The sequence below is a fragment of the Tupaia chinensis genome, unplaced genomic scaffold, assembly GCF_000334495.1.
Source record: "Tupaia chinensis unplaced genomic scaffold, TupChi_1.0 Scaffold143584_1, whole genome shotgun sequence".
Lineage (NCBI taxonomy): Eukaryota > Metazoa > Chordata > Mammalia > Scandentia > Tupaiidae > Tupaia > Tupaia belangeri.
In genome coordinates, this window is record NW_006203430.1 from 5,728,856 (window position 1) to 5,752,322 (window position 23,467).

The following is a 23,467-nucleotide window of genomic DNA, read 5'->3' on the forward strand; positions in this document are numbered from 1 at the left end:
TCACTGTAGGGCGCGTGCGCTCGCCAGACAGACAGAGAGAGACATAGAGACAGAAAGCGAGAAATCACCCCCCGGGGGGATGGTCACGCCGCAATCCCTTCTCCATTCTCCTCTCGGGATCTTGGGCACGCACGCACACGCGCCCGGCCTGAGTTTTAAGCCACCGGGTCCGGGACACGAACCGCGGTCGACTACGTGGGAGTCCAGCGACATAGCCATTATGCTAACTGCTGGTTCCCAATAAGTGAAACTCTTAAGGCAAGCATGATGTGAGTTTCTTCTTCCTTATTTTGTCTCCAATTTTACATATAACTCTTTCCTCTACAGGATTGTCACAAATACGAAACATTAAAACAAAGAATTTCCTTATGCTTAGGATTATTTTTATGAGGACACATCTACCAAATGACTGCAAATCTATGATCCATCTCTAGTGAACACAACCAATGATTAGCAAAGCAGTCATGAGCAAATAAGATTGATAGGTACAGCACCAACTGACAAGTCAGTCTTGGCACCAGAAAGCAAGCGTGAACACAAAGGCCTACTCTGTGCATCCACCGCCACAGTCACAGGGATGGAGTGATGTACCCACTGCCAGCCCATGGCTGCCTTTCAGTATTCTTGTCATATGCAGATGCTTCATACATTAGGTCTTGAAATTAAAAGCCTCCAATATTTTGAGGATGGACATGCACCTAGAGAAAGCATTTTTTTTTTTTTTTTTTTGGAGAGGTCTTTGTCATAGGGTGCGTGCGCTTGCCAAACGGATAGAGATAGAGAAACAGAAACTGAGAAATCACCCCCCAGGGGAGATGGCCACATCACAATCCCTTCTCCTCCATTCTCCTCTTGGGATCTTGGGCACGCGCGCACATGCGCCCAGTGTGAGTTTTAAACCACCGGGTCCAGGACGCAAACTGCGGTCAACTACATTGGAGTCCAGCGACAGCTATTACGCTAACTGCTGGTGCTGGTTTAAGGCCTATCATAACTTACTGGACAGTGGACTTCTACATTCTAGAGAGAGAAAAGGTGGGCTTCTATTAATAGATGTGGATTCAAGAGGTCTCATACAGTAGGAGAAATCAAATCCACCTGTGAATACTGCAGTGACTGTGGTAAAGGAAGTGTTCAATCGACTCTAAGGAAAGTATTCAAGCAATAAAAATAATCATGGGCTAAATTTCAGAAATTCTTATTTAAATCCTTTGAAACTGGACTTATCCAGAGACCTGGGAAGTACACTGGAAGGATCAACTCTGAACACATGATAAACCAGGAGTTACATGAAGAGAGGGAAAAAAAAAAAATCAGAGCTCAGATTCCAACTCAGACATGTGCTGGCTTTCCACAATTCAATTGCCCACTTACTCATTACAGTACTTGCCTCTATGCGCCATGCAGCCTGGGCAGTACTCTTATATAAGAAAAAGGCATCCTCTTGAAGAAGAGAGCTGACAGAAAGGCACAGTCCTGTAGGGACAATGCTTGGCCAGTGGACCAGGTCTTTCAGAGAATAGAATAATACCACTGTTTCCAGCTGGATCAAGCCTGGGGAGAGACACTCCCACTCACCTCCTTCACAGGCCTGTGCCTACATGAACAGCACATCTGTCCAGCTGCATAGCCCTGCCTATCCTAAACACTTGTTTAGAAAACAAAATGGGATAGTGTACATAAAGCACTCTATTTTAAAAAATAATAGGAAGCAGTCTGTAAGAAATAAAAAAGTCATTAATTGGAAAAGGCATATTGAGAAGTCTTCAAACAGTTCACAGAGAATGCACATCATAAAAATAAAAACTGCATGGATTTTACAATTATTTTACACTGAGATAAACTCATACTTTAATTCTATGTTCCCACAACTTTTGGAGTCCCTTGTAATGAAGTCCTTGGGATCTTAAGTCAGTAGGTGCTCTCTAAATAGTAGTAATCATCAGAAAATTTTCCTACTTAGTTTTGAACCCAAAAAGTTTCTTTCAATCAATAACATGCTTTAGCATAGCACAGGAATAAGACTGGCCTTGAAATTTCACCAACATTGCCACACATCTACCATGGAGTCAAACAAACTACTTCTATGTAATCTGTAATGACATAATTGAAACCGGGTTTACATTTATTTAAGTAGCATAGTTTTGATGGAATGAAAATATTTTAGTAAGCGGCACAACACATGTTTGAACAAAATTTACAGAGGTCTCCCCTGCCCCATCGATTCCTCACTTTCCTACAAGAGGACCATTTTGGAAATGAAAAAGAGAGAGAGAGAGAAGGGGGCGGTGTTGAGTTTCAGTTCTGCACAATGGTACCTTTAACAAACTTGCCAGCTAGTCAAAAACTAAATAGGGTGATTTGAAAAAATCTTTACTACTGCCAGTTAATATTCACAAGGCTCTGGGGGAACAAGAACTTTCAATGACTCAATATTTATAAATGCTACTGTTGTCCCTCAAACACGTGTCTTAGATTCCTGAGAGATGCTGGGAGCTTTTGCTTTAATGAGGGTGAGGGTATGAGTTTTAAATGGGGAAAGAAGTAGTTAGGAAAACAAAATTAAACACATATAAATGAGCACTTGGTGGTCTTGAATTTGAATACCACTTGACTATGACTGGGTAATCTGACCTGTCTGGGTTATTTTATTTTAATTTACCAATGTCTTGAGCATAGAAAAAACATCCACAATATATAACACCGATAGCCAAGATATTTTTTGTCTTCTTAGTTAAAGTTTTGCTACTTTCTATCTGCAGATGCAAAAAAAGAAAAAAAAAAGGCTCAACTTCAAACTTGGGATATCAAAATAACTAAGTTTGTGTTTACAACTCTGATGGTGTAATCATAATTCCTAATGCTTAAGAAACAATAACATTAGTGAAGTGAACTCAACTCTAAATTAAAAGTCAGTGTTTCCATTACCCACCCCAACAGAGTTTATATAACTTGATCATTAAAAAATGCTTGAGGCTGAAAACCTGGTCTGTGTCAATCTTGGACTAAACTGGTTTGCAAGACTCTGAAGTTTGTTTGTCCTTCTTTTTTAATCCCTTTTCAGAAATGTATTAATTTTAAATGTTACTCATGAAACTGAACTCCCCCCCCAAAAAAAAATTCAACACCTGATGAGCCAATGCTATTACATGTATCACTAGCTTTTCAGAAGAAATTTACGACTTCTCTAAACTCAAGGTATGCAGGGCAAAAAATCAAAAGCTCACATTTCTTTTTTAAACTCAGTCTTTAACATTTCTCTTCTCTATTGGTCACTTCATCAAAAAAAATTGGAACTTTAACCTTTGTAAAAATAAACTTCACATTGGAATTTGACTTTGTAGAAATAAAGTTTACTATTATGACCTCCATTAAATTGGCTAGCTGTGAAACAGAGTACAGCTTTCACATGGGGATATTAGAAAAAAAAAAAAAAAAAACAGAGAGAAGACATGATGTTTCTATTAGACAAGGACCTGTTAAATAAGTTATATTTTGCAGTAAAGAATAATGATTGATGGCATTGTGCATAAATAAAAATATTTAAAAGACTTGACAATATCATGGTATCAAGAAGTCCAAATATTTAGGAAGTAAGATTAGGATTGGGCTGGCATGGAATGCTTAGGAAGAAATATGTCAAGAGGCCATTTCAGATATAGTCAGAGCTGGCTCTCACCACTGGGAAATACAGACATCTTCATGACATTATAGGTCCCATTGAAAGTATTTAGGTATTTTGAATCCTTGCCTTGGATAGGAGGAGTCAAAGCAAGAACAAATGTGTGCATGCATGTGTGTATATGTAAGTTTGCCTATCTATAGCTTATAGAGAATAACATATATAGAGTAAGTACATTTATAAATGCAGAGAATGTCGTTTTCACATTTCATAATGCATTTTAATTGTGATCTTTGTATAACTGTGAGAAATCATTTTGAATAAAAATAAAAATACCTAGATTCTCTAAATCAGACAAGATCAAGAATTTCACACACCTTGCAGTGAAGGCTTTCTTACATCACTTAGCAAACTGAAATTACTTGCAAAAATGAGTAAAAGACATATTTCTAAACTCAAAACTTTAAAATATGGTAAGTCATATCCTGTGATAAAATATTTGTAGTAGTGGATAATTCTTATTCTTGAAAAAGTCTTTTTTCTTTGGACAACATTTACAGTTATAAAATCCTTCCCTATGGTCCTGAGAAAGAATTATTAAGACATTCCAAGGGGTAGTAGATAGCATACTGGTTATGTTTCCGGACTCCCACATGGCTTACTGTGGTTCAAGTCCTGGACCCAATGGCTTGAAATTCATGCTGGGCACATATGCATGCATGCCCAAGATCCCAGGAGGAGAACAGAGGAAAAGGGACTACAGTGTGGCCATCTGTCCGGAGGGTGATTTCTCACTTTCCCTCTCACTCTCTTCCCTCTCTGCCTCTCCTACACCAAGCACACATGTCCTAAGGCAAAGACCTCTTCAAAAAAAGAAAGAAAGAAAGAGAGAGAGAGAAAGAGAGAGAAAGAGAGAAAGAAAGAGAGAAGAGAAAGGAAGGAAGGAAGGAAGGAAGGAAGGAAGGAAGGAAGGAAGGAAGGAAGAAAGAAAGAAAGAAAGAAAGAAAGAAAGAAAGAAAGAAAGAAAGAAAGAAAGAAAAAGAAATACCCAAAGGTTTTATTAGCCTTTGAGTAAATACCAGGAAGTGGGATTACTAGGTCATATGGTAGTTCTATTTGTAGGTCTTTTTTAGGAACTTCCCTTTTGTTTTGCACAGAGGTTGTTCTAATTTACACTCCTACCAATAATATAAGAGGGCTCCCTTTTATTTCCTTCTCCCCCGCCCCCACGACTTAGATTATTCCATGGGGCACTTGCACTTGCCAGGAGAAGGGAAGTGAGAAATCATCCCCCAGGGAGGATGGCCACGCCACAATCCCTTATCCTCCATTCTCCTCCTGGGATCTTGGGCACACACACACACACACATGCCCAGCATGATTTTCAAGCCACCAGATCCAGGACTCGTACCATGGTGAACCATGTGGGAGTCCAGTACCTTAACCACCATACCACCTTCTGGTTCTGGGGGCTCCCTTTTCATCACTGCCTCACCAACAGCTGCCATTCAAAAACTGATGACTAGATTGAAAAACTGAGGCACATCTATACTATGGAATATTATTCAGCCATGTGAAACAATGAGACCCTATCATTTGGTTCAAAGTGAATGACAATAGAGAACTTAATGTTAAGTGAAGTGAGCCAGATTTTGAAATATACACACTGTATATCCCCACTCAGTATGTGCTGAATGTCTGCACTCTATGGTAGAAGTTGAAAGAATCAAAGGTATGATAGTAGAGAGGATAAGCATAATTACCAGAGACTGCAGGGAATGGGGAGTTGGTGGTACAGAATGGGTGGTAGAGGCTGGGTGAGAGGAGCACAGGGAAGAAACTTTTTTTTTTTTTAAGAGAGACTTTTGCTATAGGGTGCATGCACTAGCCAGAGAGACAGAGAGACAGAAAAGGAGAAAACAACCTCCACGGGGGATGGCCATGCTGCAATCCCTTCTCCTTCATTCTCCTCTTGGGATTTTGGGCATGCATGCACACGCGCCTGGCATGAGTTCAAGTTACTAGGTCCAGGACTCAAACTACTGTCAACTACGTGGGAGTCCAGTGACACAACAATTATGCCATCTGGTGGTCCCAAAGAAACATTTAATAGACAAAATAATGTAAAGTTCTCTGCTGAAAAAATAAGCCTGTAATTTTCACTTTATAAAAATAAAAATTAAGGGAACCAGCAGTTAGCGTAATGGCTGTGTTGCTGGACTCCCACGTAGTCGACCGCGGTTTGAGTCCCGGGCCCGGTGGCTTAAAACTCACGCCAGGCGTGTGTGTGTACGTGCCCAAGATCCCGAGAGGAGAATGGAGGAGAAGGGATTGCGGCGTGACCATCCCCCCTGGGGGGTGATTTCTCGCTTTCTGTCTCTATGTCTCTCCCTGTCTGTCTGGCAAGCGCACGCGCCCTATAGCGAAAAACCTCTCAAAAAAATTTAAAAAAAGAAATATCTAAAGTAATTTTGGTTAAGAAACACTATAAATATTGCTGCTAATATTTCCACTAAGCCCAAATGTATCTAACCAAATAAAATAAATCTTTTTTATAACTACAGCTTAACCAAAATGTCATTACTCAAATATTGTGTTTTATCAAAATTATAATAATGGGATGAAGTTTGGCTTCGATCAAACATTGAAGCCACATATTAACAAGTGAACATTATTTATCTATGAAAAGGAATGAATTAGGGATACATATTACATATGGATGAATCTTAAAAACATCATGACAAATATAAAAAGATAAACACAAAAGTCCACGGATTGTATAATATCATTTAGACAAAATGCACAGAATAAACAAATCTAATAGATTAAATATGGCTGAAAAGGGGATAGGGGATTAACTATTCATGAGTATGGAGTTTCTTTTGGATTAGATGACAGTGTTCTGGAACTAAATAAAAGTGATGGCCACATACTTCTTGTACATATTAAAAATCAGTGAAATGTATACTTAAAATGAGTGAATCTTATTGTGTGTAAATTATATATCAATTTTAAAATAACAGCCATATCTTAAATAATAAATCTTAAATAAAAGTCATTTTGCCAGGTATTGTTATCAAAGGAACTCTAAACTTAACAAGATGGCCAAATGCATATTACCTTTACCTATGTATATGTCTACAGGTTATGTAGTGAGAGGTAATGAATCATTCATAAATGTGAATTTGACTAAGGAATTTCTCACTAGATTTAAGTCCATGATCTTTGATCCCTGAAAATTTTTCATGTCTTTTTTTTTAATTCTACAGGAAAAGGCAGGTTTACTTCATGTGACTTGTACTTGCACTTATGAAAGTCCAGGAAATTTCAAACCCACAAATGGGCTCTTCAAAGAAAATCTGACAAGCTAAAATTATTATTACAGTATATTTCAAATATCCCAGGGTTTTCTTAGGTTTAATTTAAAACATACGGATCATATTCCATCTACTTCAAATGGTTCTGTTTTTTGCAAGTGACAATCACACATCTTAAAATACTGAAGCATAATTTATTACAATGACAGATTAATTTTGGAAAGATAATAGTATATAGATAAACCACACAAATATATTTTTTTCAGATAATAACTTCAAAATAAAAGTATAAAACATATTACTTCCCCAAGTATACATTAAAGAACTTCTGAGTTGAAAAAGAAACTCTATATATTATATAGTTCCCATACATGAAGAATCTTATATTATGCATTATAGTAGAATTGCTGTCACTGTTATATAATTCATATAGCTCAATTTCTGTAGTCTTATATATTATGTCAGAATTTTGAATGTCTTTTCTTACTTGCTATATGAATAAGTTCCAAGAACTATATGTAAATCTTGATTTTTAAGTTAAAGACAATGGTAATGTCTTCCAAACAGATAGAAATCTGATTTCTAATGTATGTTGAAGATTCATTAATTAAGTTGGTCTCATGACTTAATTTTTCATAGCAAAATTGCTTTATATGTATTTCTACTGACCAATGTTACCATAAATTTTATAATGTAATTATTGCATACATTTCTATGAGTGTGATAACACATAACTTTCATTATACACATAGATAACATAAAAAAATAATACTCACAGTTGTAACCAGGTGCAATACGATGTTGAGCTTCAAGGCTAGCCAAAGTGATGTGGAAAATGATGTGCAGCAACAAGAAGGAAAGACTGGTGAAGCACAGAGACTTCAATAACCGTCCCGTGTGTCCTAGGGAATAAAACACACAGAGACTGTGAGAAAAGATCAAACACACCAAATCTGCATCTACATATATGTTCTTGTGTAATCTAGTATGTAGATCTACTCAAAAGTTCATAAAGCGTAATTATCAGTCTATAGCTAACAGTTAACTTATTCCCTTTGTAACATACTACAGTTGTTCTTTACAAGGATTAAACACTCACTCCAATACAAAGATGCCTTCACACTTGTTATATGGCATGCTACAGTGAAACTCATAAAAAAAGGAAAGTATTATGAGGAAATGTTGACAACTTCAGAGTAATGAATAAACGCTATATTATAAAATTACTTCCAGAAAATAGAAAAAGGAAAGTTATGTTAACATTTTATTAAATTAGAATAACTTTAATTTCAAAATTAAATAAACCTAGGAAAAGAAAATTATAAGCTAGTTTTACTTAAGAACATAGCTATAAACAATAAAAAATGATATTTACTAACCAATTGGAATAGTATTGTAAAAATATAATGCATTATAATGACCTAGGATTTATTGTAGGAAAGCAGTGGGGTTTAACATTAGCAAGTCTTCAAGTTAAATTCACATTTTCACAATAAATACAAAAGAAACATTTCATAAAGTTCAAAATCTATTTATGATAAAGAGAAATAAAACTAAGAAAATTAGCAATAGAAGAAAACATCCTTTGGGACCAGCAGATGGCGTAATGGTTATGTCACTGGACTACTACATAGTCGACCATGGTTCAAGTCCTGGAACCAGGGGCTTAAAATTCACACAGAGCACATGTGCATGTGTGCCCAAGATCCCCAGAGGAAAATAAAGGAAAAGGGGTTGTGGCATGGCCGTCCCTGCCTGATTTCTCACTTTATGTCTCTCTGTCTCTCTGGTAAGCACACATGCCTTACAGCAAAAATTTCTCAAAAAAAAAAAAAAAAAAAAGAGGAAAGGAAAACATCTTTAAAACATTTATACCATAACTACAGCAAATGTCCTGTTTATTGATGGAATTTTGGACACCATCCCCCAACAATGTCAAAGAATGATCAAGGATATTTTATATCGCTGCTACCAATTAACAATGCCAAAGTCATAAAATAAGAAAAAGAATGAAGAGTCTTAATAACTAGAATTATTTGCAAATACTATGTTCAAATATAATTATTTTTAAACGATATAATCACCAATATAATAAAAGAAAATACAAGCAGCTAGATCAAATAGAAAAATTCAAGAAATGATTTATATATAAGATACTCTTATAAAAATCAATATACCTCCTCCAAATTAGTAATAATTGAGTAGAAAATTAGCAAACGAAACTGTACTGTGATAGTTTTGTTACTGTGTTAATTGGCAAGGCTATAGTACACTTAATACTTAATCAAACACTAATCTAGGTGTTGCTGTAGTTTCCACAGATGTCATTGAATTACATAATCAACTGACTTTAACTAACTGAAAGTATTCCCTATAATCTGGAAAGGCCTGATTCAATTAGTTGGAAGGCTTGGAAACCAGGCTGAAGTAAAAGAGAGACAGATAGACAGAGAAGGAATTGTTATCTGTCAAGAGTAAACTCAGCTTGTGCCCATGAATTTCAAGTTGCCTGTGATCTTCCCTTCCTGACAGCCTACCTGTGGATTGTAGACTTCCTTAGCCAGCCACATAATTAATTGTGTAAGACAATTCTTTTTTTATTTTTTATTTTTTATTAATTTTTTTGGAGAAGTTTTTGCTATAGGGCACGTGCACTCGCCAGAAAGACTGAGACAGAGAGATAGAAAGAGAGAAATCATCCCCCAAGGGGGATGGCCACACTGCAATCCCTTCTCCTCCATTCTCCTCTTGGGATCTTGGGCATGTACACACAAGCACCTGGTGTGAGTTTAAGCCACCAGGTCCAGGATTCAAACCGTGGTTGACTACATGGGAGTCCAGCAACATAGTCATTATGCCAACTGCTGGTCTCCAGTAAGAAAATTCTTGTAGTAAACCTTAGATGATAGATAGATAGACAATAGATAGATAGGTGATAGATAGATAGATATAGATATAGATAGATGGATAGATGATAGATAGATAGATAGATAGATAGATAGATAGATAGATAGATATAGATAGATGGATATAGATATAGATAGATAACTCCGAGGAGTACTGCTATCCTGGTTGAACTTAGATGTATTAAAAGTATTTGAAAATTTGGACCAGCAGAGGGCATAATGGATACATCCCTGGAATCCCACGTAGTCGACTGCAGTTCGAGTCCTGAGTCTGGTGAATTAAAACTGCCAAGTGCATATGCATATGTGTGCCCAAGATCCCAGGAGGAGAATGGAAGAGAAGGGATTATGGCATGGCCATCTCTTCAGGGGGTGGGGTGGATTTCTCACTTCCTGCCTCTGTCTCTCCAATGAATGCATGCACCCTCTAGTAAAACTATCTCTAAGAAAAAAGTATTTAAAAATTATCCTAACAAAGAGTACCCAAGACCTCTATAGACAAAATTGTAAAAAGCAGATAAATAAGAAGATACAAATAAATAGGCTACATTCATAAATGAGATAATATGACAAAAAATGTCAATTATTTTCCAAGTTTAGTCTATAAATTTCATACAATTTCAAATAAAGTGCCAACAGAAGCTTTTATACCTTCAACAAACGTATTTCAAAATACATAAAAAGTAAAGCTTTTGAGGACCAGCAGATGGTGACGTGGTTAAAGCAGCTGGATTCTCATGTGGTAGATCATGGTTTGAGTGCTAGACCCAGTGTCTTTAATGAGAGGAGAATGGAGGAGAAGGTGTTGTGGCATGGTTATCCCCCCTGGGGGGGGGTTATTTCTCACTTTCTCTCTATCTCTTCCTGTCTCTCTCCTCTCTGGAGAGCACATATCCAATGGCAAAAACCTAAAAAATAGAAATAAAAATAAAAAAAAGGAGGGGGATACTTTGAGGATCTCCATAAGCTCTATTTAAAAACATATTTGGAAGAATAAAACTCTATGAATTACCATGCCAATTTTGAAATTTTAAGAAATAATATGAAAGTATATAAAAATAAATAAATGAAGCTTAAAAAAAAAGAAATAATGTGAAAAGTGGGTAAAGTTGATGTGTTCTAACAGACATTAAGATGTGTCATAAACTGGGACCAGCAGTCAGCGTAATGGCTATGTCACTGGACTCCCATGTAGTCGACCACGGTTCGCGTATCTGACCTGGTGGCTTAAAACTCACGCTGGGTGCGTATGTATGCGTGCCCAAGATCCCGAGAGAACAGAGGAGAAGGGTTTGCGGTGTGGCGATCCCCTCTGGGGGGTGATTTCTCACTTTCTGTCTCTCTGTCTCTCTCTATCTGTCTGGTGAGCGCACGCGACCTATAGCAAAAGCCTCTCAAAAAAAATTTTTTTTTTAAAAGATGTGTCATAAACTCATAAGTTAAAACAGAAACCAAAGGAGCCAGCAGATGGCATAACTCCAGCCATACATTGCTGGACTCCAACATAGTTGACTGAGGTTCAAGTTCTGGACCTGGTGACTTGAACTCAAGAAGGGCACATGTGTGTGTGTATGCCCAAGATCCTGAGAGAAGAATGGAGGAGCAGGGATTGCAGCATGGTCCTCCCTTGGAGGGGAGTGATTTCTTACTTTCTGTCTCTCTCTGTCTTTCCAGGAAGCACATGAACCCTAGAGAAAACAATCTCTCCTTAAAAACAAAATTGGGACCAGCAGTTGGTGTAATGGCTATGTCGCTGGACTCCCATGTAGTCAAATGCAGCTCGAGTCCCGGACCTGGTGGTTTAAACTCACGCCAGGTACATGTGTGTGTGTGCCCAAGATCCCAAGAGAAAAATATAGGAGAAGGGATTGTAGTGTGGACATCTCCCCTGGGGATGATTTCTCACCTTCTGTCTTTCTGTTCTCTCTTTCTGGCAGGTGCACATGCCCTATAGCAAAAACCTCTCCAAAATAAAAAAATAAAAATAAATAAATAAATATTAAAAAAAAAAAACCTAGATTCCTTATGAGGAGTGGAAAAGGTCAAATTAAGTATTATATATTGTTCAGAAACCAATTTATTTATATTAACTTGATAAATGTCAAAACTGACTCTATATAGGAGTGATAATATCAAGATGTCAGAACAGGAAGTTCCAGCCCTTATGTCTTCTTGAAACATTTAGGTTGACAACATAGTGATTTAAACATGGTCCTGGCATAAAAATGGACATAAAGACCAATGGATCAGAAATGAGAATAAACTCAAATGAATAGTCAACCAATTTTTGATAAGGGCTTAAAGAATACAAAATGAAGAAATGAGAGTATTTTCAATAAATGGTATGGGAAAAACTGGATATTCCAATGTAAAAGAAAAAAAACTTAATTGGACTTTTATATTACACTATATGCAAAAACTAACTCAAAATACATTAAAAATCTGAAGCTATAAAAGATCTAGAAGAAAACATAGAAAAAAAATCTCTTTGATATTGGTTTTTGGCAATATTTTTGCCTATGACACCAGCACGGACAGTAAAAGCAAAAATAAATGGGACTATTCCAAACTAAAAAGATTTTGCACAGCAAAGGAAACAATAATCAAAATGAAAATAATTCCGATGAAATGGGAGAAAATATTTGCTGAAACCATATTTCTGAAAAATGGCTAATATCCAAAATATATGAGGAAACCATCCAACTGAGTAACAACTGAATATCATAAAAACAAATAACCATATTAAAAACTGAGCAAAGAAACTGAGTAGACATTTCTCCAAAGATGTCATACGAATGGCCAATAGTATACAAAGAAACTGCTCAACATTGCTAATTATGCGTGAAATGCAAATATAAACCACAATTGAATACCATCTCTACTGTGATCTGATGTGTCTTCCCAGATTCACATATTGAAACTTAATTGCCAACATGATAGTATTAAGAGGTGAAGACTTTAGATTATAATTTAATCTTAAAGGTTGATCGAATGCTTGTGGACAGGATTAAAATCCTATGAAGGAGTTTGAGTGAATATGTTGTTTCTTTCCACTTCTTCCGTTATGTGAGGGCATGATGTTCATCTCATCCCCTCCCCAGAACGTAGCAACAAAACACTATAATATTTAGGGACTTACCAGACTCCAGAACTACAAGAAATAAATTTTTACTCTTTATAAATACCTAGCCTCTGGTATTCTGTTACAGCAGCACAAATAGGTTATGACAATCTCACACCAGTTAGGATGGCTATTACTAAAAAAATGAAAACTTAGCAAAAATAAAAGTCAGGCGCTGGGGCATGTCTCAAATCCAACCATCCTCAGGTCTAGAGAAAAATGACAAAAATACCACCAGCTCTGTGGAAATAGCATTGTGTGAAAGCATTTAAGGGAGGCTATGTGTAAGTTGTTCAGGGATAGTTCGCATTAGTCAGAGGTAACAGAGGAGGGTCTTGGGGATACGAAAGAAGGGAAAGATTTGAGTAAAAGTCCATTAGCAGAAGTGATATGAAGCAGTTTATTGGCACTAGGATAATGGCCTGTTCTTTATCATTGTAAATTGTGTGGCCAGCCCTAAAGGGGGATGGTACATTTTTGTTTTGTTTTGCTGGAGGGTATATGCACTCACCAAAGAGAGATGGAGAGAGAGAGAGACAGAGACAGAGAAAGTGAGAAAGCACACCCTGTGGGGGATGATCATGCTGAAATCCTTTCTCTCCCATCTCTCCTTCCTTTCAGGATTTTGAGCAAACATGCAGGTATGCGCTCACCAGAGAGACAAAGAGAGAGAGACAGAAAGTGAGACATTATCTTTCAGAGGGGGCAATCCTGCAATCCCTTCTCCTCCACTCTCCCCTCAGGATTCTGGACACACACACACACACACACATGCACCTGGTGTGAGTTTCAAGCCACCGGATCTGTCACTCAAACGATCTACTACATGGTAGTCCAACCTAACCATTATGCTATCTGCTGGTCCCATGCATAGTGTTTTAAAAGTCACAGGGTCTGACTTGAACTGCACAGTCAGCCATATGGGATCCAGTTGCCTTAACCACCATGCTGCTAACTGGTCATGAAGAAAAGGGTTGGATACATGGTGACCCCAAGGCACTCATAGCATCAATTATTCACTTGCTCTACTGTACTTTGAACTCCATCTTCCAATGCCCTGAAGCCACTAGGATTTTTCTACATATAGGAACATGCCATCTGCAAATAAAGATAGGTTTAAATTTTCCCTTCCAACTTGGTCGTCTTTTATTTTATTTTTCCTTGCCTAATTTCTTTGGGTAGAATTTCCAATACAATGCTGAAGAGCAATGGTGAAAGTAGACATAATAGTTGGCTAGGGCTGCTATAACAAAATATGACAAAGTGGGTGGCTTAAACAACAGAACTTTTATTTTCTCACAGTTCAGGAGGCTAGAGATCAATAGGTTTGATTCATTTAAAGGGCTCTCTTCTTTCCTTGCAGATGGTCACTCTCTTGCTTCCTCTTTGCATGGTTTTTCCTCTGTACACAGGCATATTTGATGAATCTCTGTCTGTCCAAATTTCCCTTACTTATGAGGATACTGCTTATGTCAGATTAGGTTCCATACTAAGTGCCTTGTTTTGACTTGGTCTTTTCTTTTAAAGAACGTGTCTCCAGGCCCAGCTTTGATTTTCAAAGATAGTTTTGCCTATAAAATTTTATATAAAAATGTTTTGATATAAAATTCTTGGTTAATAAGTTTTTCTTGTTTGTTTTTCCAGCACTTTAAAAATGTCATTCCATTATTGCTGGTTTCCACAGTTTCTTATGAGAATCTTATTAATATTATTAAATATCAGGGACCAGCAAATGGCATAGCAGTTACATCCCTGGACACCCATATAGCTGACTGTCGCTTAAGTCCCGGACCCGGTGACTTGAAAATCACACCAGGCACATATGTGTGCATGTGTGCCCAAGATCCTGGGAAGAGAATGGAGGAGAAGGGATTGTGGCATGGCCATTCCCCATTGGGGGGGGAGGGTCGGTGATGTCTTACTTTCCCTCTCACTGTGTCTGTCTCTCCCCAGCAAGCACATATACCCTAAGGCAAATAAAACTCTCAAAAAATTATTAAATATCTGTTGATTATTATGAATCATGTCTTTAGCTGTTTTCAAGACTCTGTCTTTGTTTTTGGCTTTTGACATTCTTGTTATAAATGAGTCTTACTGTGAATATCTTTGTTTTAACCTCGTGGTAGTATTGAGCTTTTTGAATGTGTAGCTACAAGTATATCTTCAAGCTTTGCACAGTTTTGATCATTACTTCTTCAAATATTCTTCCTGACCTTTTTATTCTATTCTTTCTTTATAAAATTTCCAATATTTGTGCACTGATATGCTTGATGGTGTCCCAGAATTCTCTTATGCTCTGTTAATTTTTCTTTATTTTTTTTCTTTTCTGCTGTCAATTGATTTATCTTTAAGGTCATTGGTTCTTTTAGATTGCTAAAAAATGCCATTGAAACCTCAGTGAGCTTTTTTATTTCAGCTATTGTACTTTTCAGCTATAAAATGCTTGTTTGGTTACCTTTTTAAATTTCTATTTCTTTATTAATCTTTTCTTTCTTTCTTTTTTTTTTTTTCTGAAGTTGGTAGTTTTATTGAGGTCATTTAGGAAAACAACAATCCCATTCTTAAGAAATGCTTATGAAGGACCAACAGTTAGCGTAATGGCTATGTCACTGGACTCCCACATAGTTGACCGCAGTTCACGTTCCAGACCCGGTGGCTTACACTCACGCTGGGCGCGGGTGCATGCGTGCCCAAGATCCCGAGAGGAGAATGGAGGAGAAGGGATTGCGGCGTGGCCATTCCCCCTGGGGGGTGATTTCTCACTTTCTATCTCTCTATCTCTCTCTGTCTGTCTGGCAAGTGCACGTGCCCTATAGTAAAAACCTCTCCAATAAAAAAGAAATGCTTATAAAAGTGTTTAGGGGCAAAATATACATATAAAATTCACCCTCTGAATAAATTTAGAAAAAAGTATGAGTTGTATAGAAAGAATATAAGCAAGATATTTTCTTTATTTTTAAGTTCAACTTATGTATTTTTTAACACACACACACATATAAAAGTGTCCCTCAGTAGGAGTTTCTCATGCCACAGGGGAATTCCTCCCACTAACCTTGCAGCCAGCCAGGATTACAACTGCATCTACAGGTGTACCTGTGGGGTGTTCAGATAGATACAGGATGTGAACCCAGAGACTTGACATATAGCCTCCAGCATCGCACAACAGCATTCCTACTAGCCTGCACTACCACAGGTGGGTCTCTGATATTTTCTTTTTGATGAGAGTTGTTCTCATCTCTTTTAGCTCTTATCTATGCTTTCCTTTAGTATTTTGAGAATATTTAAAAGAGGTCATTTAAAGACTTTCTCTAGGACATTCAATATCTGTGCTCCCTCGGGGTCAGTTTCTATTAATTTAATCTCTGACTAGTCCATATCTTCTTGTCTCTTTGAGCTACTAATAGTTTTATTTTAAAACCTGGACATTTGGGCTATTATCAGGTCAAAATTCTGAAAACCAGATCTTTTTCCTTCTTAGGAATTGCCTTTGTTGATTGCTAAAGGCTGTAGCTGTTTGTTTAGTGACTTTTCTAAACTATTTTTATAAATCTTTACCTCTAGTAAGGTGTAATAGTTGAAGTCCATTCCTTTCAATTTTCTTCAGCTAGTATTTTCAGATACTTACTTGAATTCCAAGGAAGGTAAGAAAGTGACAGATCAAGAGCACAAGAGCTGGCCTTTTATATCTCTGTCCTAGCCTTCACTTGCTGCTTACACTGAGACTAGAATCACCTAGAACTAAAAGCTTAAGGTCTTCTCAGATCTTTTCTGAATGTACATCCTGTCCTGGACATTTATGTGACTTTTGAAATTTCCCAGTGTGCATGGGTACTTTTGAGTGATGTAATTTCTCAAAGAAATTCTCTCCCACCTTTTTATACCAGGATTTCAAGACTCTGTTTGCTTCCATTGTAATCTTTTGCTCTGGACAGCTGTGAGTTGTTCCTCTGATTTACAGCATTTCCAAAAAATACCTAATCCTACCTGCCCTGAGTGGGTTTTGAGTTAGATGAAACAAAGTGAATTGCCTTGCATCAGTCGTTAAGGCAACTGAGGTAGAATAGATAAACAAAATTATTTGAGAATAAGGTTTGCTCCTCTCTCTCTGGAACCAGAGGCCAGAGCCCCACACAGAGAACACGTCCTGCTGTCTTCAAGCCCTCTGACACTCTGTGGATTGGCATGAAACAAATGCAAATAAAGCACTTTCATGCCATTTTTAGATGCATTTTTCTTGATTCATCATTCACAATCAATTTTTGACTGATTTCAAGAGTTCTGACATAGTTGACTCTGTTTTTGCTTCTTTTTTTTATTTTTAAATGCTTCTTTGGAGAGATCATTCTTGGCATTACCTTCTCATCCATTTTTATTGATGTCCTCCTTCAATTTCAAGACACTTTTTATTTCAGCCATTGCTTTTCATTTATTCTGTTCACGTACGTTTTGTGAACATGTGTTCTCTTGAACTAACTTAGTATAAGATAATTATGCATTTCGGTGAACAGAATAAAGCAAAATATCTAAATATAATTTAATAATGCCACATGCCATTAGAAATATCTTGCTCCATTTTCATATCTGCCTGCTAACTACTAAAAAGAATGGGACAATGATTGTAGTGGAAAACCATCAAATTATATACTCTTTCTAAACTATCTTTTTTCTCTCTTTTCTTAACCATGCCCCAAAGAAGTCCGCATTGTAAAGCCTACATTACTGTTGCTCCCTTTGAGATATTTGATTCTCCACCCCCCCATGAGTGTTTATGACTAAAGAACTTGGAAAAGGAGTTCCATAGATTAAAGAATAAATTGTGAGAAGAAAACAAGAAGGAGGATCCTCTAGTTCTGTTTTAAATCAGTATTAGTCCTGATATCACCCTCAAACTTTACATTAATGGAATGACTCCAAATGAGCTTTGGAAACTGAATTATGATGTAATGAACTGCTTAAGTCCCAGAATGATCCCTTAATGCAGGAAAGACCTGAATATTACAGCAACATTACTGAGAACTGAACTGACATATCTCACAGAAAGTTAGACAAGGCTTGTGGCCTAAAACCAGTCAGATTAACTTCTTGATAAAACAAAGAAATAAACAAAAAAATTAGCATTCTCCACAGGACTTCTTAAAAGTTTATTAAGAGAGAAAGAAAACAGACACACACACACACACACACACACACACACACACACACACGGAAAAACACACTCTCAACAGGATATCCTTCTACAGTACTCTCCTTCAGCTTCCTAGGCAGCCAGGATCATAGGCATATGTGCACACTCCACATGCACAACTCAATCCAGGAACTGAACCCCTATCTTACATATGATGTCCAAAATGAAAGAATGGCACAGTAAAACTGTGCTACTGGGCTTCCAGAAGATTTTAACATGACCTAGTGTCACATAACATGTTATTCAGAGTGTCCAGGATATGATCTAAATTATTTAACATGAAGAACCAGGGAAATCTGAACAATGCTCAAGAGAAAAGACAATAAACATATGACAGCCCTGAAACTACACAGATGCTGTAATTATAAGAAAATTATTAAAACCATTCATCATTACTGTGTTCCACAAAGTAAAGGCAAACAATATTGAAATAAAGGAAAAGATTGAAGTTTGTTAGCAGAGTAACAGAAATAACACACACACACATAAATTAGAACATTAAAAAAATCTGAAATAAAAAAATTCAGGCTATCCTTGATTAGGCTCTGTGTAGAGGAAACCAGACCCAACTTGGCTGACTGGTGTTCAAATCCTGACCCTGCTGGCTTTAACACCAGGTATGTGACCAGGGTCCATGGGGAATGCTTTTCCTCTATCTCTATCTCTTTCTTTATCTTTCTACTTTATGCACATACATATGCCATCTGGCATAAAAAATAATTAACTTGATGGGCTCAGAGTAGAATAGAGATGACAGGGCAAATAAGTCAGTAAATATGAAGATAACCTAAGACTGAAAAAATAATAGAATATCAGAGACCTGAGGACAATATCAAAAGGCTTATCATTGTGTCATTAGATTGATTAAAAATTAGGAGGAAAAATGCTACAAAAGAAATATTTTAATAGCTAAATTTGTTGAAGACGTAATTTATAAATACAATAATCTCAACAAGCTCTAAACAGCATAAATTCAAAAAAACTACCCCCAGAAACATAATAACTAACTTCTTGAAAACCCAAGGTTAAAAAACAAAACAAAACAAACAAACAAAAAAACAATAACTTCTTACAGACAATTATAGAAAACTGTCACATTACATATATGGAAAATACTTAAAGATTACATTTTTGTTTAACTAGTTCCTCCATGAAAGTACAGAAAGAGAGAGAGGACCACCCTCTCATGCCATGATCATGAACTATGAATGCAGAATTCTATGTCCTGTGAAAATATCTTCTAGGAACAAAGTCAAAGAGAAGGCAACCTCAGATGCAGAAAATATAAGATTTTCTCTAAGAGAAATGCCACAGTAAGTTCTTCAGGGAGAAGGGAAAGAATACTAAAGGAATACTTGGAAATTCAAGAATGAAGAAGAGCAACTGAAATGGATTAAAAAGATGTTTGCTTGCCCCGCCCTGACCCTCCACCAGTTACAGCCAGGCTCTGATTAATTCATGGCATTTCTAGAACTGATCTCTGTTTTTCTGGTTTAGGAAATATTCTGTGTGTACTGAAATAACTGAAGGATTACTATTGCTCATGTGCTTATGTTCTATTTATATGAGAAATTTAAAATCTGAATTATCCAAAGATATGTCACTTAATAAATATTCACTAATAGTTAGAAAGATAAGGAAATGGTGCATATATTTAAAATGATTGTTTAAAATTCATGCTAATTTCAAGATAATTCCCAAAAGTAACCCAGAGAATAGTTTCACAAAGTAATCTATGGCTAAAATGGCATAGTACTGAACTGTACATATATATGCCATTTTTCTTTGAGTATTAGAATGCCAAAGAAGGGGACCAGCAGGTGGAGTGGTGGTTAAGGCACTGGACACTCCCACATGGCCGACCGTGGTTTGAGTCCCGGACCTGGTGGCTTGCTTTCTCACTTTCTTTCTCTCTCTCTCTCTCTCTCTCTCTCTCTCTGTGTGTCTCTCTTGTCAAATTGAAATAAATGAATGAGTAAATAAAAAATTTAAAAAAAAAGAAAAAGAAAAGAATGCCAAAGAAGAAGAAACTCAATAGTAACAGAGGGAATAAGTAGCAAGGAAAGGAAGTAGAAAATTTTCTATAAATTTTAACTTGAGTTTTATTTATATATTTTGGTTATTTGTAACATATGACCTCAGATGGAGCTTAAAAATAGACTATCATCAATTCACAGATTCAATTCAGGAACTAGGATTTAAACATAGGTATAAATCTAACTCCTCATTTTGTTTACACTTCTGAAAGTAATTCAGAGGCTACTGCCTTAGCCAATATTTCCAATTCTCTTGCTTTTAAGTGATTTAAACTTGACATGCAAATATGGAAGATCCACATTTCTTACGATTGTGCCAATTTTTATAAGCTAATTTTGAAATTTTCCATTTAAGAAACAACTTATGCCAAAATCCTGGAAATTTTTAAGGAAGAGTGAGCCTTGTGGTAATTTTCTTTTTAGTGAAAATGAAATAGTGAAACATTTTATTTATATGGGTTTATAGATAAGTTAATGAATTGAATGCATATTCTGCATTAAAACAGAGTTGGAAGAGGTCTACACATTTTTTTCTTTTTTTTGAGAGATTTTTGCTATAGAGCACGTGCACTCGCCAGAGACACAGAACGAGAGAAATCACCCCCTGGGAGGATGGTCATGCTATAACCCCTTCTCCTCTATCCTTCTTTCAGGATTTTGGGTATGAAAGCACACATGCCCAGTGTGAGTTTTAAGCCCCAGGTCCGAGACTCAAACCACAGTCGATTACATGGGAGTCCAGCAACCTAACCATTATGCCATCTTCTGGTGCCAAGTTCTACACATAGTTTAAGGTCTTCTTCAGTTTACCCCCAAGATGATGCTGTTATTTATTTATTTATTTATTTATTGGAGAGATTTTCGTTATAGGGCACATGCGCTCGCCAGACAGACAGAGAGAGACATAGAGACAGAAAGCGAGAAATCGCCCCCCAGGGGGATGGTCACGCCGCAATCCCTTCTCCTCCATTCTCCTCTTGGGATCTTGGGCACGCACGCACATGCACCTGGCGTGAGTTTTAAGCCACCGGGTCCGGGAAGTGAACCACGGTCGACTACTTGGGAATCCAGCGACATAACCATTACGCTAACTGCTGGTTCCCGATATTGTTATTTATTTACAGCTTGATTAGGAAGACCTAGTACAAGTCCTGTGTAGTTCATGTATTAATACTTTGAAAAAATATACCTTATATTTAGAAAAATTATCTTGGAAAGTATTATTCATATTTAAAGGATTTGCTACAATTTAATGGTCCAAGTGGAAAATATGAAGAACAAGCTGATACATAAACCAGCATTTTTTTTTGTTTTAAATTCAAAAGAGGTATTAAATATAGATACTAATTAGCCTAGAATAGTGCACTGGGATTTCAAAATAAGCTAAGCAGTCAGGCTTTTAGGCTGAGTACAAAAAGTTGCTAGTACTAAAATTTTGGCTTAGAAGAATGGCAGTTTAATTAGTATCAAACTAATACAAATGGTTAGAAAAACAATACACATTTACTTTATATTGTATTTGAATTCCCATTGAGGTCAGCACTCCTCAAAACTTTTGCTAAAAGGAATGAATTACAGAAAAATGTTCTGGGAACATGACAAAAGCAAATGGAAAAATGAATGACAAATTCATTTCCCCTAGAGTTTTTCCACCTTCACAAATTGGACCACTACATGCCTTCAAGTGGGATGTACAACTCCCCATTGTGCCCCACCTCTCAATCATCTCTTTAAAGAACTCAATTCTCTATTTCCAATTTTTTTATTGGTATACTACTGGAGCCAAATAAAGTAGTTGTGTTTTCTTTTTTCCCTCCCCTCATATTTGGATCTATCATTTATTACCCTGGCTTTATGTTCTATTTTAAAGTATTCCAAACTCTTCTAAAACATCTTTTACAATGAAACTGATGTTATCAGAGAGGAAAATGATGCTCTGAGTGTAGGAGAATGACTGTTAAGGGACAAAGGAAGAGGACATGAAGCCTCCAGCATCTCACATTTCCCCTCCTAAGTTTATCATTCATAAGCAGGACTCATTTCTTCTACATCATTCCTTACAACTTTGACCCAAAGCGACCTCTTTCTGAATCACGTAATGCATGTCATCTGGATCTGACATTTGGGGCATTAGTTGCTGTCTTGTCCATTTGGTGTTGTCATAACCAAACACCTGAGACTGGGTAATTTATAAAGAAAATAAGTTTGGGGACCAGCAGTTAGCGTAATGGCTATGTCACTGGACTCCCATGTAGTCAACTGCAGTTCAAGTCCCAGACCCAGTGGCTTAAAACTCACGCCGGGCACAGCACAAGTGCGTGTGTGCCCAAGATCCCAAGAGGAGAATGGAGGAGAAGGGATTGTGGCGTGGCCAACCCCCAGGGGGTGATTTCTCACTTTCTGTCTCTCTGCCTCTCTCTGTCTGTCTGGCGAGCACACGCACCCTATAGCAAAAAAAAACAAACAAAAAAATAGAAAAGAAGAAAAGAAGTTTTCACAGTTTCACAGGCTGGAAAGTCCAGGATTGGTCCTATCTGGTCAGCTCTTGGTGAGTGCCTTGGGCTACATCAAAATATGGCAGAGAAGCAGAAGGAAAACCAGACACACATGAAAAAAAGGGCAAAATAAGAGCAGCAACCTCACTCATGTGAGTGAGAACTCAGTACCATGAGAACAGCTCCAATACACCTACAAGGGCAGAGCCCTCATGACCCAAATGTCTCTCACTAGGCTCCATCTCTTAGTCATTCCACCTCCTAACACCACTGCACAGCAATCACATTTTTTTTTGAGAGGTTTTCGCTATAGGGTGCATGCACTCGCCAGACAGACAGAGAGAGACATACAGACAGAAAGCGAGAAATCACCCTCCAGAGGGGATGATCATGCCGCAATCCCTTCTCCTCCATTCTCCTCTTGGGATCTTGGGCACGCACGCACATGCACCTGGCGTGAGTTTTAAGCCACTGGGTCTGGGATGCGAACCGCGGTCAAGTATGTGGGAGTCCAGCAACATAGCCATTACGCTAACTGCTGGTTCCCCACAGCAATCAAATTTTGATAAGAAGTTTAAGGAGTAAATCATTTTGAAACCACAGTAGTTGCCATTCTAGTTTGGAGTTTTAATTCATTAGTGTTGCTATATGAGAATACTGGAGATTGGATGATTTATGAAAAAAAGGTGACTGGAAAGTCCAGAGGTGTGGTATCTGGTGGACTCTGTGCAGGCCATATGCTGCTTTACTCCCCTACAGAGCAAAAAAGTAGAGAAGTCAGTGGG

At 37.3% G+C, this 23,467-nt stretch overlaps 1 protein-coding gene across 2 annotated transcripts in view; it reads right to left on the minus strand.

Annotated features, from left to right (window-relative positions):
* PIEZO2 (piezo type mechanosensitive ion channel component 2) overlaps positions 1-23,467 on the minus strand; it is a 514,198-nt gene that overhangs the window by 336,244 nt on the left and 154,487 nt on the right. For both annotated transcript variants that reach the window (XM_027766530.1, XM_027766529.1), the window contains exon 3: positions 7,716-7,841. In XM_027766530.1, coding sequence (XP_027622331.1) covers positions 7,716-7,841 — 126 coding nt within the window. The remainder of the gene's footprint in view (positions 1-7,715; positions 7,842-23,467) is intronic.